Source organism: Diadema antillarum, unplaced genomic scaffold (genome assembly GCF_040938485.1).
Source record: "Diadema antillarum isolate AM-2024a unplaced genomic scaffold, OU_Dant_1.0 seq00001503_RagTag, whole genome shotgun sequence".
In the NCBI taxonomy this organism is placed as follows: Eukaryota; Metazoa; Echinodermata; class Echinoidea; order Diadematoida; family Diadematidae; genus Diadema; species Diadema antillarum.
The window spans coordinates 122,301-136,350 of NW_027272237.1; the positions used below are offsets into that span (position 1 = coordinate 122,301).

General features: G+C 38.9%; 1 protein-coding gene across 1 annotated transcript in view; it reads left to right on the forward strand.

Annotated features, from left to right (window-relative positions):
* Nucleotides 1-3,348, forward strand: part of LOC139710128 (SEC14-like protein 1) — a 57,652-nt gene extending 54,304 nt beyond the window's left edge. Inside the window, exons 12-15 of the mRNA XM_071622061.1 lie at nucleotides 421-558; nucleotides 1,174-1,422; nucleotides 1,928-2,085; nucleotides 2,728-3,348. Coding sequence (XP_071478162.1) covers nucleotides 421-558; nucleotides 1,174-1,422; nucleotides 1,928-2,085; nucleotides 2,728-2,848 — 666 coding nt within the window. The 3' untranslated portion in view covers nucleotides 2,849-3,348. The remainder of the gene's footprint in view (nucleotides 1-420; nucleotides 559-1,173; nucleotides 1,423-1,927; nucleotides 2,086-2,727) is intronic.
* The last annotated feature ends 10,702 nt before the right edge of the window (nucleotides 3,349-14,050 follow it).

Here is a 14,050-nt window from a genome sequence, read left to right on the forward strand (position 1 = left end):
TGACGTATATCTAAAAGATAACAGACATGGGCAAATGTGTATAGTAAAGTAGATTTTTTGCTGCTGTTTATGAATGACAGTTTTCAATGTTGTCACAAACATTCCTGCAGTGGATTTACTCTGTTATATCAAGTAGTTTACGTCATCTAATCAGAGTCTTAAGGGACTATGGTAATTCAGGAGAACACATTGTTTCTCTCCTATGACCATAGTGGGAGCCATTCTTTGGTTCAACAGTAATTTTTTTCCTCAAAACAAAAAGTATGTCCATGAATAATTGTGTGTCTTCTAACATACTATATGACGATAATCATATTGAATGTAGTTCCCTGTAGGCCGAGATGATGGCTGTAGTCTATAATCTTCATGTCCATGTGATATTAAAGTTGTCTTCTTCATCCATCTCTGTGACTTTGGTAGTGTGACATACCAGAAGGTGGTATCATCCCCAAGGCCTGCTACCGGTCCTCGGAAGACCTCTTCAGCCCAGGAGAGCCAACCCTGTGTGCAGACACTGTTTACAAGTCGGCCCTCCTTCAAAAGGGGATTCCCCATGAGGTATGTCCATGCATCACTCTGACCTTTATACAATGACACAGGCTTATCTCTTGTGCTCTTGACCTCTCCCTATACGGTATATCATCATCTACTGCGAGGCATACTTTATGACATGAATCTGAATTTACTTGTATTTTATATGCTCTGCATTTTCTGTTTGTTTATTTGGTTTTTATGAAGTATTGAATGAAATAAATGCTAAATGCTATTTAGCGAGTTTAATTTTTTGCAAATCAGGACTGCGCAACAATTTTTTGAGCGTTCAGTTTGTGACCGTAGATTGCAGCAATGAAAGGAGAGATGTACATGTTCACGTCGCGTTCGCGTTGGGATATTGATATTTTCGCATGTTTCAAAATGCAGTATACAGTCGCTAAAGTCCATGTGAAGGAAGTGCCTTGTTTCTGCAAGACAGTTTTCAAGTTTTGGCTCCCATGCATCGCTCTTTTGATATGGCGAGGAGTTAAAACATTCTTGAGGGTCCTTGTTTTTAAAAAACATCTACACAGTCCAAGCTGTGTATAGCTCACTCCCATGTAATGTCTTATGCATACCAAATACCCTCCAATCCTATCCATGTGCACAAAACTGTATGTATTGTCCATGTTGTCCTAGGTACTGGTCCACATCAAGGACGCCCAACAGGTCCTGACCTGGGACTTCGACGTCCTTCGAGGCGACGTGGTCTTCTCGGTCCTGGTCTCGCGCCGGCCCTTGACCATCCACAAGGAGGTGACCAATCCCGTCTCGACGCCAGCGGGCGTGGTCACGAACACCATCGTCATCGACAAGTCCATGCAGCCCGGCATAGACTACAAAGTGGTGGAGTCGGCTCTCGTGTGCAAGGCTGGAGAGAGTATACAGGTCAGTTGGTTCTCTTGACATCAAGGGAAAAGTATTCAGGCAAGCCACACATACTTCTAGGTTTTATCAGTTTAGAATTGGAATTGGAATTGGAATATTGGAACGCATAGCAAAGTTTGCAAAGTGCTGTAAATACATTGTACCACTGTTTACAGAATGCAGTCTGAATGGGAGGCAAAGGCATGGATGTTTCAATGCGAAGTAAATCTACAAAGATATGCAACACTCCCTTATAGTCAACTAGATAAATAATCTAGGCCCTTTAATTCATAGAATCTATTCAGAGAATAGGTGAAATACAATGTAGGTAAAAATAGGTTAATAGGTGAAAATTCAGAGAATTCAGAGAAGATTTTGGTCGAGAATCCAAACGTTTTATCCTGTACCACAGGAAAGAATTCAATGCGAATCTCACGAGTCCTGGAAATTGGCATCAATCAATGACCTATATCTAGTTCTGCCAGATGATGGCTGATTATGCATCGTGTTTATGTTTGTTTTTCAGGGGTCGTCGGTGTGTCAGGTGCCAGGGTGGTATGTACTACAGTGGAGACATTACAACATCTCCTCAACCTTGCCCAACTCCACCCAGAAGGCCACACACCACCACCACAAGTCCAAGATCATGTTCTACCACGAAGTACTCGCCTCGGAGGATTTCAGGTACACTGCATGTTTCTGGAGATTTATTTCATCACGGTGCTAATTTGGAGTACATCAACCTTACTGTAAATTCATCTGTCCATCTGTACATAAGCTGGTGTCATACATGTAGATTTGCATGCATAAAGGATATACATATGTATATTGTGTCTGTGTGTGTGTGTGTGTGTGTGTGTGTCTGTGTGTTTTAGTATTTGTATTTTCCTACCTGTCTGTTATCCATTTGTCTCTTTGTGTATCTTCACTGATTGCTTTTTGTTTTGTTACCAATTGTATCCTTTCATCTGTTTTATAATCATACCTATTCATTACTGAGCAGCATGTGACAAGATGCCCCAAACTATTAAGTGTCATTTCAGTGACGTTTTGAAACAGACATAAGAACTATCCAAATTCTTGTTGTGTTTTCATTTTAACTAGATAAGCATTGAACGATTTGTCATATGCATTTTATGGTAAGATTAAACTGAAGGAAATTTTTTTTTTTTCTTCAGAGAGAGTGTTGTTATAGAGGTTTTTTTCTTCTTTTTTTTTGCATAGAGGTTTTCAAAAAAAAGAAGTAGAAGAAACCAAGATTAACACTGTTGTGCTGTGTGTTTTGTGTTTTGAAAAAACGCGAAATGTTTATTTTTCCTCCTGCAGGGGATCGATGACCAGCCTACAGTCCTGCCAAAGTGGCTTCTCCTCGCTCAGCATTAGCACCACGTCCAGCAAGGCCAGTGACCGCTCCCAGGCCAGCTCTCAGACCACCATCTCCAGGTGACTATCTCGACAGGATGCTGCCCTCTAGGGACCGGTCGTCGACGCTCCGCCCATCATCCTCATCATCGCGGTTTCATCGTGTATGTGTGTGTGTGTGTGTTTCCGTCTCTACATCTCGCGCGCTTTCTACGTGTCAGCACTGTTCATCTGGCAAGCCACAATGAGTACTTTTCGCCCAAGACCAGCGCCCCCTTCCAGCCCCCCGTCTGTCTGTTTGTCTGTATTTATTGTGTGACGTGATGTCGGGTATTAAGATGTCTGTATGGTGTCCGTGTGTGTGTGTGTGTGTGTGTCTGTACAAAGATTAGATAATGCGTGACCGCCAGCCACATGAGCAATTATGTAAATTTCGGCGACACCAGGTAATTAGCCTTAGCATGGACTGGTATAATAACTCCCTTCTTCAAGATTTAAAGGGAATCATGCACCTTTTCTGCTCAAAAATATCCTACAGCTTAGAACAGCTGAAACTTACTTTATCTATCTATCTGTCTATCTATCTATCCCCCCCCCCCCCCCCCCCCCCCCCCCCCCCCCCGGCATACCAATGCTCTGGTTGACAGTTTCAAGAAAAACTATGATGGTAAAGCCGAGAAGAGCTGAGCAACAAACAATCCCCAGAATTTTTTAATGTTAAAGGAAAGATTGTCACGCAATCACTGTGCCCACTGCTCTAATTCTTGACGAATAATTTGCCGTATTTTGAACTAGAGGAGTTGAGCCTCTTTACATGTGGTGAAAGTAACATAATGGCCTTGAATAACTCTTTAACTTCTTCTCCTTTTTTTTTCATTGGCTGGCAGTCACATGTGTGTGAGTTCCCTAAGAGCAAACACTTAACCGTGCAAGCTACCATCAGTACCAGAAGCTTACTTTGCCACGTAGTGGTTAAAGTATAGATTATTTATGTGATATATATGTGTATATGTATATATACAGTATATAAGTATTATATATATACATGTTATATATATATATATTATGTCATGTAGTTCAATCAAAGCACACCTTGTAACAAATCATGTCAGAGTTTTAAAAAAAAGGCCATATCAAATGCCCTCTCCGTGCGCAAGACTAATTTAGATTAGCTCACATGATAACTTAAAGCCATAATGATTGCATGAATATAGATGTTATTGTCTGTGGAGAAATAAAAATAGCTTATATTCGTGTGGGTTGATTGTCAACATCGTCACTCTATTGTGTTTGTTCTGAAACCAGCAAATTCAAATTCCTGGGATTCGCCCACCCTTTCATCACTTGGGATGTGTGGAGTTTGCCATCGTTTTTATTTCGTCTTGATATGTACTGGTACACATTCAGACAAACAAGTGAGTGATGTGCTGTGTCGAGTGAGTGGTTTTGACATTCCAGATATCATGAATATAGAAAGAACCGCCAACACTCTTTGATGCCATTTGCCGGCTGTGTTCCTGAATAATCGTCTGACCTTGGGCTGTTTACTGTATAATCTGTTCCCCCATGACCTTGTTCAAATACTACTTTGTGCGTTCAGAAATATTACGCAACTTTGTGATTTATAGTCAATCAGAGCCAAACATTGGGATTGGTGTTGGATCAGCTCAAGTTTGTTCCTCTGAACATTTTTCTTTGCAAGTGAGTGCTGATGTCTGACTAATCCTGGCTATCATTGAGCTGCCAGCCTCCTTGTTGCCCCGTGCATGCACATCGCAAAATGTCAGTAATTTCAGTGCCAAATTACGCAGCCATGGAGATTCAGTCCAGCGATTTTGATCACTCTGCAGCTGCATCAATATGAAGCTGTGGGTTAACCTGGAACAAATTCTGTGAAGCTGTGATGTACAATCTTGCTAAACATTGTACAGTATATCGTAGAGAAGACTGTCGCCAAAATTATATGACTTCCAGATGAGTTGATAGTCTAAAAAAAGATAAATTCAATCCTTCCATTGCCACTATCAGCTTCATCAGACATAAAGGAGCAGTTTGATTCAGTGCTATGCGGCACTATGGCACTATAGCACCTTCAGTAATTAGCACATTTATGCTCCACATAATTGGGGGGGGGGGGGGGGTCAATTTGTAGACTCAATTAAGAAAAATTAGTACCATTCTTGTCGTTGCATCGGAATGTGATAACATTGCTTGACCTGTAAAGAGTATATTAAAGTGAAGTATGCATATTCGTGTATTGCTGTTAGAAGTCAGTCATACAGCTGTACTTGTCGAGCATTGTAGGAGTCACTGTAATGAATTGTCTTGAAATTGATTGTGACGATGAAGCAGGACAAAGAAAAAAAGCAAAGGGTTCATTCCATTTCCTTCTTCTTGTCACTACCTCTGTAAGCCAAAAGCATGAATATATGGTGTATATTTTGTGCTTCTTGTAATGTGGTCATATTACAAATGTGTTGTTGTTGTGAGCAACAAGTGGTTAGATTGTCAATGTACTCATGGCTAATTGGTACAAGACAAAGAATAAGTAAATACAAATAGATTTCATTCCAAAGGTATGCAGGGTACAATTTTCATAAAATGGAAAAATGAAGACAAAAAAATAATAGCCAAATTGATGGGAAGGCTTATTATTGTCTTTTGAACCATTGTGTATGCCATTGGGCTGGTACTTGGTCGACTGTAGTAAGTTATTCTCAGAGAGGAATTAATGCTCTTTTGGTTTGAAGCCTTGGTGTAGATTTGTTTTTGCCTAGTGAAGGTGCATTTGAAAGAATCTTCTGCTGAAGTCGCTCAAATGATTGGTTAAGTGGTGAATGATATTCCCTTCGCTTCAACCCATGAGACTAGTGGAATCTGTACAACTTTTTCGAGATTTTTTTCGGTGAAATTTGTACGGCCCAGGTTAGTAACAGATCGGTCTTTACATAGATGTAACAACAAGAACTGGCCATAGAGGTGTAAGGTTCACATTGATGGCACAGCATTTTTGCCTGGGATTTTTCTTTTTGTCCTCAAAATTCTCACTCTGATTTATATCTGAGTACAAAAATGGGAGTCATTAAAGCAATCATTCAAGAAGCATCACTGTCATACAGATTTTTCTGCTGTTGCGTGATGTGATAATTAGAATCAATCAGTCGATCAATTCCGTGAAACTATTGGTATACGCAGGCTTCAACCCAAAAGAGACCGAGAATGATGGCACACGCACGTACACACATTGATGCACAATATGCAATTGATTTTACGGCTTCTCCAAAAGCAGAAGCACAAAATTGATGCAAAGTTCTTCCACTCAGTGTACGGCAGATCGTCTACAGTAAATGATCAGGAGGTCCGTCAGTCGCAATTGCAATCTTTAATTTGTAGAGGCTGTCTGGTATAAACCAAAACTTGCGACTCCACCAGTATGGGGAAAACTACTCTGGCAAAGATCTTTGTTTTAGAGAAAGAGTTTAATTCTGCTTTTAAAGATTCTCCTCCTTTCAGATGGTGTATATTTTGTAGTTCATGATAATTATGTTCACTGTAGATGCTATGCAAACTCTTTGTAGTGTAAATCCACAGCTATTGTGAGGGCGAAGGTGTCAATTAGTGAAGGTAGAGTACTATTAAACAGATGTCAAGGTGTAGTACCATTGCTGCATACAGTGTGTGTGTTAGAAAATGCAGATTTTGAACCACGCAGCAGCTGGTCTGCTGTAGATGTATATCTCTTGCCAAGCAAGGCTAATAGATTTGAGGCAAGCATGGGAGCTCAAACTCATTTTCCATGCCAGGAGAGCAGCAGGCAGAAGGAATGAATAGGAATCACTACAGGGTTCATTCTTTTACAGAGCTGTCATCACCATTGAGATTGCATTGGAATAATTAATTTCTTCGTTGCCCAGAACTAAATTGCCCGCAGCAAGTTGTCGTGATTTGCATTCTGATATTTTACTTCAAACCAAATGCTCGTCTTTCAGATCCGTGCGATGATTCGGTTGTTACATTGTGCTTTTTTTTCTTTTCTTTTCTATGTAATAACATTTTTTTTTTCTAGGCATTGGTATTTTTGTGAATGTGTGAATGCTATGTTGTTGTTGTCTTTTTATCTTGTAAAGCTACAATTGCACATGCAATACCAATTGTGATTTAAATGAAAAAGTTCCCAAAGTATGTGAATGTCTGTCAGTCAGGGACAAAGAATATCAAGGAAAGGAGAAAGGGGGAAAAAAACAGATTCCCCTGACTACAGTTTGACCCTCGAATGTCCCTTAAATGTCCATGATCTGCAGGGCAAGCTCAAATTGTCAATGCGCCGACCACAGTTGGGCTGGTCATGTGATGTGTTTTGATGTCAAAGTTTAAAAGTCAAAGTTCATGTGTTTGTCCGCGTACAAACATTACTAGGAATGATGGAGCCAGGTACCTCAGAGTCAGCATTCTGTGAAAAAAAAGAGAGTTTATATAAGAGTAATATGATACAAATCATTTTATCATTTTGTATGATTATATATATTTGTAGGTGTAAAATTGTAAGATATGCATCTACATGGTGTACATTGCTTTGAATGCCCACTCACTGAAGGGGATATATAAGTGAGAGTGGCAGTTACTTATGATAGGAATTTGTTAGTACCGGTGTAATATCAAGAATTTAGTCTTACGCTATCCGTCATTTTCAGTGCAAACCCATGACATTAGGTAAGAAGTATAAAATTCATTGACATCCATTTTTGTGGATATATTTGAGTGGTGTATTATTACTCTTTGTGATGTGGTGTTATGGTAATGAAGGGGGAATCTTTCAAAGTCAAAATGACTGAATTATTATGTGGACAGTTTGTGTGTGACACTATGCGGAATGCATTTTTGTATGTTTTGTGTTCAGCAACATATAAGTAAGAATTTCCTTATTGCATATCTTTGGCCGATTAGAAGTTTTTATATTTTCACTTCTTTCTGAACATCTAACTTTCTTCATCTGTATGCGATGTAAGTATAAATTATGTTTTATATCTATCAACTTTTTTTACATTCATAGCAGTGTGCATAATCTTTCCCTTTTTTCAGTTTTTATGCCTCCGCCAACGAAGTGGCCGGAGGCATTATTCATTATGTTCCAGAGTAGGACATTATTGACTGAAATTTTCTTTAATAAGCTTTTTGCTCAGCTAGTGCATAGGACAATCATAGGGTTTAAATAGGCAAAGGATGGTAGCAGCAACAGCATAGTTACAAACATTTATATCACAGCTTTATTCATAGGAATATGGCTGATAATAGATTAGGGCGGGTTGAGGAGCATACCAAATTCTCTCATGCACCTGTCGTTGTGTCGGAAAATATCATATCGTGAGAGCTACAATGTACATGTAGAGGCTTGCATAGGTGCAGAGCTAACCCCTCTCTCTGCCGCTAGTAGTGCAATGATATGCTAGATGATAGGAGACATCTATGGTGTTTTATTTCTTGTGATATTAAACCTAATATGGCTGAAAGTATAACAATAACCATAATCTTCTATTTATTCAATTTTTACAACATATCAATTTGTTTACATCAATATTCACATATAATGTGAGCAGAAGAGGGTTTTAGCACTTAACACTATTGGGTATGTACATGTACCATAATGCTGTCATTAGTATCTAACTGGCAGATGGTAATTGTGTGTGCTTAGGTTAAATTAAAGTCTTGTATCTGAGGGGTGTTCAGAAAAGAAGAAAAATGAAACTTTGATCATATTGGCCTTTAATAACAAAAATAAGAAAAAGAATGATAATTGGCCCTCCACATCTTCATGTTTCATAAATGTTAAAGTTCAACATTAGATGCTCGGATTTCTAGGTGTCCGGTAGCACAGAGCCATCCGAAATTGCAAATAAGGATGCTGAGTAAAAAAATCAGCAAAAGAAATGAAGTTACAGTGGGGAAAACTATTTTGTCCTTAGTCTATCTATTTCATTGCTTAATGTTATTCTGCTTCCTTCTAATGATTAGGGGCTTAGAACATGGAGATAATTTTCATGTTACGGAACTTTTAGGTCAGAATGTTCATTATTGTTTTATTTGTTATTTTTTAGTTTTGATATCAACCATGATCCTGATGAAAAACAAAAACAAAAACAAATATGAAATTGCATAGGTTTTTCGCTGTTTAAAAAAAGATCTCTCAAACTTTGAAAATCACCAAACAAGCTAACGATATATAAAGTGTGCAGAGGGATTGAGGATGAAATGGGCTTTGTAATCAAATTCCAAATTTCCAAAGTGAAATGTTGAATGTATTCATACTGGACTTACCTTGGGCTTTCTTCAGCTCAACTCTGGATTGCCAGGTAGTTTGTTTGTATGTCACATGTGAATGATTCTTTCAACAATTCCCAGAGATGCCAGCCTTTACGATTTTGTAGTATTTAGTGCGATAAACAGAGTGAAATACGATGATATGATATCACCTCTTGAAAGTACAACTATTCATCTTTGAAAAAAAGAAAAATGAAGCCATTATAAACTGCAGTTCTGAAAGCTGCAGAAAACCACTCCATCACATAGAAAGATGTACTACTAAAATTCCTGCAACCCCTACAAAAACGTTGAACGATGTGCCTAAAATGGGCAGGAAATACGTGGATGCTTTACAATTTTTTCTCAGCATCTCTGCTCCCATGAAGCTTCACTCCATGTGCAACATTTTTATTTTTCTTATATGTGTTGGATTCCATTTTCACTGTAGCATTCATATTCTACCAAATAAAGTGGGTAGAATACAGTAGCTCCAGTTCAACAGGTATAGTTGTGGAGTATGTCAAAGCTAAAACAGAGATATTGGGTGACTTCTTGAAAGTTTTATGTGGACAGTCACAGATGAGTGGACTTCCTGGAAGGTGTGAGATTAGTTTTCTCAAACAGCAACAGAACTATCCAGTTGTTTCTTGCAGCTGTACGTGTGTTAAAGTAGACAATCGAAGATCAAATTAGGTTGGTTATTCAGTGAAATAATGACTTCTCAGTGATTAAACAGATTTACAAGTCATATCTATATATTTATGTCAGATTACATACAACCTTGTAAATCAGGACCACTATTAGTTGATGTGGAATCAATATTGCACAATGACGCACAGTACGTTGAATGTCGTGGTTACTCTATTGGTGATTTGAATGGGTGATAACGACATACAACATGGCAGATAACGATGTCGGTGCGTATTTTCACAGTAATGTTGATCTAATTAGTAGTGGATATTCAGTCATAATTTAACAATGAATATGAGGCAAAATGCATACCCGCATTTATCAAACTATGAAGTTATTTAGAATTGTATTGTAATCTTAACAGTTATCGCTGCGTTTACATCATTATTAATACATTATGAATATAATACACAATGGGATAGATGGAGTGAATGTGAATAGACCTGAATGCTCTTGCAATACATATAATGCTTGGAGAAGTACTGTCAGGGTGACCATCAATATTTTCTAGCCGAGTGTGAATGTTGTGCATAGAAGGAACTCATGCATGTGTATAAGAGAGGTTACCTGTACGTTAACAGGACAGGTAGAATCCTGGTACTCTGTGAAAGGGATACACCCCAAAGTTAGGTGAAGCTGTGTCCTTGCATTGTGTGTGGCAGTGGCTACTCAATGAGAGACCCGCTTGTGTGTGTGTTACCAAAGCAGTGCTTGTTATGTCTTATTGCCAAATTTTAAAAACACAGGATATAACGTTGGTATTAATTATGATATTTTTACTGAACAGTAGATGTCCAAATAGTAAAAAGGTCTCTCTGATATTCTCTCATTCTCATTCTCATTCTCTCAAAAAGAAATAATAGTGAATCATAATATTAAAATGTGCCAAGTACATTAGATTTTGCTGTGCTACTTCCTCGTACACATGTGGTGTCTAGGCTGTTGTATGTAACAACATACAGCCGTTGGTTAGTTTGGACTACAGGATGTATTGCATGCATATCAAATTTGCGGGTTTGTGTGTTTTGTTTTGATTTTTGCTGTCTGTTCATGCACTGCTAGCTCTACTTCTCTTTTATCATCTGACTGTGGTCACATGATGGTTTTTACAAGAGCTCAGGTTCTGCGAGGTCAGAAATCCACGCTAGGTAGCAGCTGCACAACAAAACTATCAGACTTTCTATTTAATAGTTGTGCTGTGTTCTGGGAGGATACAGACACGAACGAATATAGATACATTAGCATGTATTGTTTTTAAGGAAAAAATCTTCAGTGGGCCATTTTCAAGTTCTGAAGTCATGTTCTTTATTCTTTCATGAAATGGCAGGATGGCTCGTCACATCCATTGGCAAAATTCTATTTACTTTTTAAAAAAAAGACATAGGACACAAAAGTTGGATGCAGTATCAGACCAATTCCCTTTAATTTAGACTGCCATGATATCTTTCACGCCCTACTGGTATTTATTCTGCCAGCGTCTGTACCGGTACGGTTCATAAGACTGCTTACTCTGGGCAGAATATCTTCAGGACACAAAAGCTGTATCGATTCAAACACTTCTGGAATGTAATTTGAAGTAAAACTTGGTGTCCGTAAGAGATTAAATTTGTTCAATTCATGTCAGGCATTAATCACTCCCAGAACTCGATGTCCAGGACTGGTTACCTTGTGAAGAAAATTCCCTTGAAGTACATTGTCAAATAATTAAAAAGAAAATTATTCTGTGGAACCTGTGGAGAGGTTGAGCCTCGTTTTTGTATCCTTTTTTTCCTTTCTCTGGCTTTTACAGAGACCACCAAATTCTACCCTGACGAACTGTCACACAAATTTTCGAGAATTTTACAAAGAGGACTACTACCTCAGTTGTAATGATCATATGCTTGCAAGCTTGGAGCACTTTCTCTCTTTTTTTTTTTTCTCTGCTGCCGCTGCTAGCTAAAGCTTGGGTAGCTGCAGCCCTGTGGGTTGTGTAGACAATTGCAGCTGTCGTTTTTAGCTCAGATGAGCGCCAACAGCAACACATTCTGACAGGTCTCTGCGACTTTTGGATATGTCGTATAGAGTGGATGCGGACCCGATCAAGCACATCGGGGCACATCACATAAAGACGTGTTTGGCCTGCTTGCAGTTTTACAGATGTATTAGTGTATGAGGATTATGTGCAACTTGCTGTTTACAGTTCATTTTTCTCTTCATTTTTTTTTCTTAGTCTAATATCAAGCAACAATTCTTTGACTTGCAGAAAAGCAATAAGAAATTACCATATTTTTTGTATGTGTGAAAAAAATGAAATGTGCATATTATGATAAAATGCAAGTAGTCCATTATTGAATATGTACTTGATGATTATGCTTTTAACAGTGTGGATATGAAAAATATTCAATAGATGATATGAAAATAAAATAATGACTTTGAAAACAAAATACAACCATTCAGTGTCATGTGTTAGTGTGAAGAGTTTGTGATGTACATGTTGGTTTCTTTGGTGTCACAGTGCTTTTGAAGTGGTATTGTGGGTGATGGATAGATTCAATAATCTGCATTATATGTTGTGCACTTTTTTTGTGTTTTTCAGGGTGGGGGTGGGGGAGGGGGAGATAACACCCAACCCCAAAGACTACTGCAATTACTGTAAAAGTGGAAATTTTCGCAGTGTGGAAATATTCGCGCATTTCGCACGACAAGAAATCAGCGTGAAAATATAGACACATGAATATTTTTGCACATGGTATGTTCTACTAATAAATGTCTTGATTCTGCTGAATGAGAGACGCGCGAAATTCATCTCACCCAGCCGAGCGCAAAAATTTACTGGCGCAAAAATTTACTCATGCGAAAATAGCCACTTTTACAGTACATGTATTGAGATTGTTGATTTTACAGACATGTATGTACACCACAACTGACAATACACACCTATTGATGCATTTTATTTGTGTCTTTGTGGCAGCCATACTTTCTGCCTTAGCATTTATTAAGACAGCTTTCAACAGCCAACAAGACTTTAAATACAATGAAGATCACATTTTCATTTTGTTACTAACTTGCTGACACACACTCGCAAGAGAATGAAGCGTAGACATTCCACTTGGAATGACAGGGTCAGAACAGTCATGTTTCGGTCTTCCATGGAAGTTGTTTACATACATGATATTTACATTTCCATTGACACATTGGCTACTTAATGAGGCACAACACAGGCTTGCTTCTACACATTACACACTAGTTGGTTTGGTATGTTGCAAAGAGAATAGGAAAATGTGGCCCAAGATGAATTGTAATTCAACGGATAGCCAAATCATCTAGGTAATCAAATCATACACAATGTGTAGTTTGCAGAGTAGTACGATCACGAAAAGCTAAGAAATATGAAAAATGCGGTGTATAGCAGTGTGTGGGCACGCAATGCGCATGCCATGGAAAAACAAAAGCAAATCTGCCTCGAACTCGGACTTGATGAATGTGCAGTAGCAACAGACAACTAAACCATCCACATGTTGGATCAAGACACTCGGCCAGCTGTAATTTTATGTAAACCACATAACAGTGAAGTGAGCATGTTGTGTTCAAACCGACATAACTGAACAAACAGAATGGGGGAAATTTTATACAAGAAAGTTATGACACTGTAAAGTTTTAAATGTTCTAGTGACGTTGGCTGCAAATTCATATGCAAACTAGATTTGATGATGTTCATGGCATTGCCTGTAATACAACCATCCAATTGTGTTTTGCACAAAAAGAAATTATGAAAATAAAGTTTTGTTTGCTCACATGAATAGCAACTGTTAGCTATTTCTGCATAAAAGTCATCATTGCTAAAGCTGCATTTACACCATGTTCCCGGCGGCCACGGCAGCCCCATTTGCCTGAAACGTAGTGCACCATGGGTAGACAAGACATTCTCCTGTTTTTCCCCCATTCACATTCTAGTCTTCTTCGATTCAGTCCTCGCCCTGGTGCACATATTGCTATCAGACGCTGTTCTCGTGGCGTGTGGTCAGGCTAGACAATCAATATTTTCAGTCGCGTCCCGCTAGGGACAGCCTCCAAGTTTTGTTACGGCCTAATACAGTGTACGTGCTGCCCCGTTTTGTTAAGTTCACCCCGTTTTATCGCTGCATATGAGATTCCTCATTAGCACCGTGACTGCCGTGGCAAATTTTTTGACAGTCTACAAATCTGACACGGCATCCACGGCAATCAGGGCCCGTCGCGTTTGTCTATCCCGTCTCAAGGCGTCGTTTCAAGTCCATCCCATTTTGTCCAAGGTGGCCTGAAACGGGGCTGCCGGGAACAT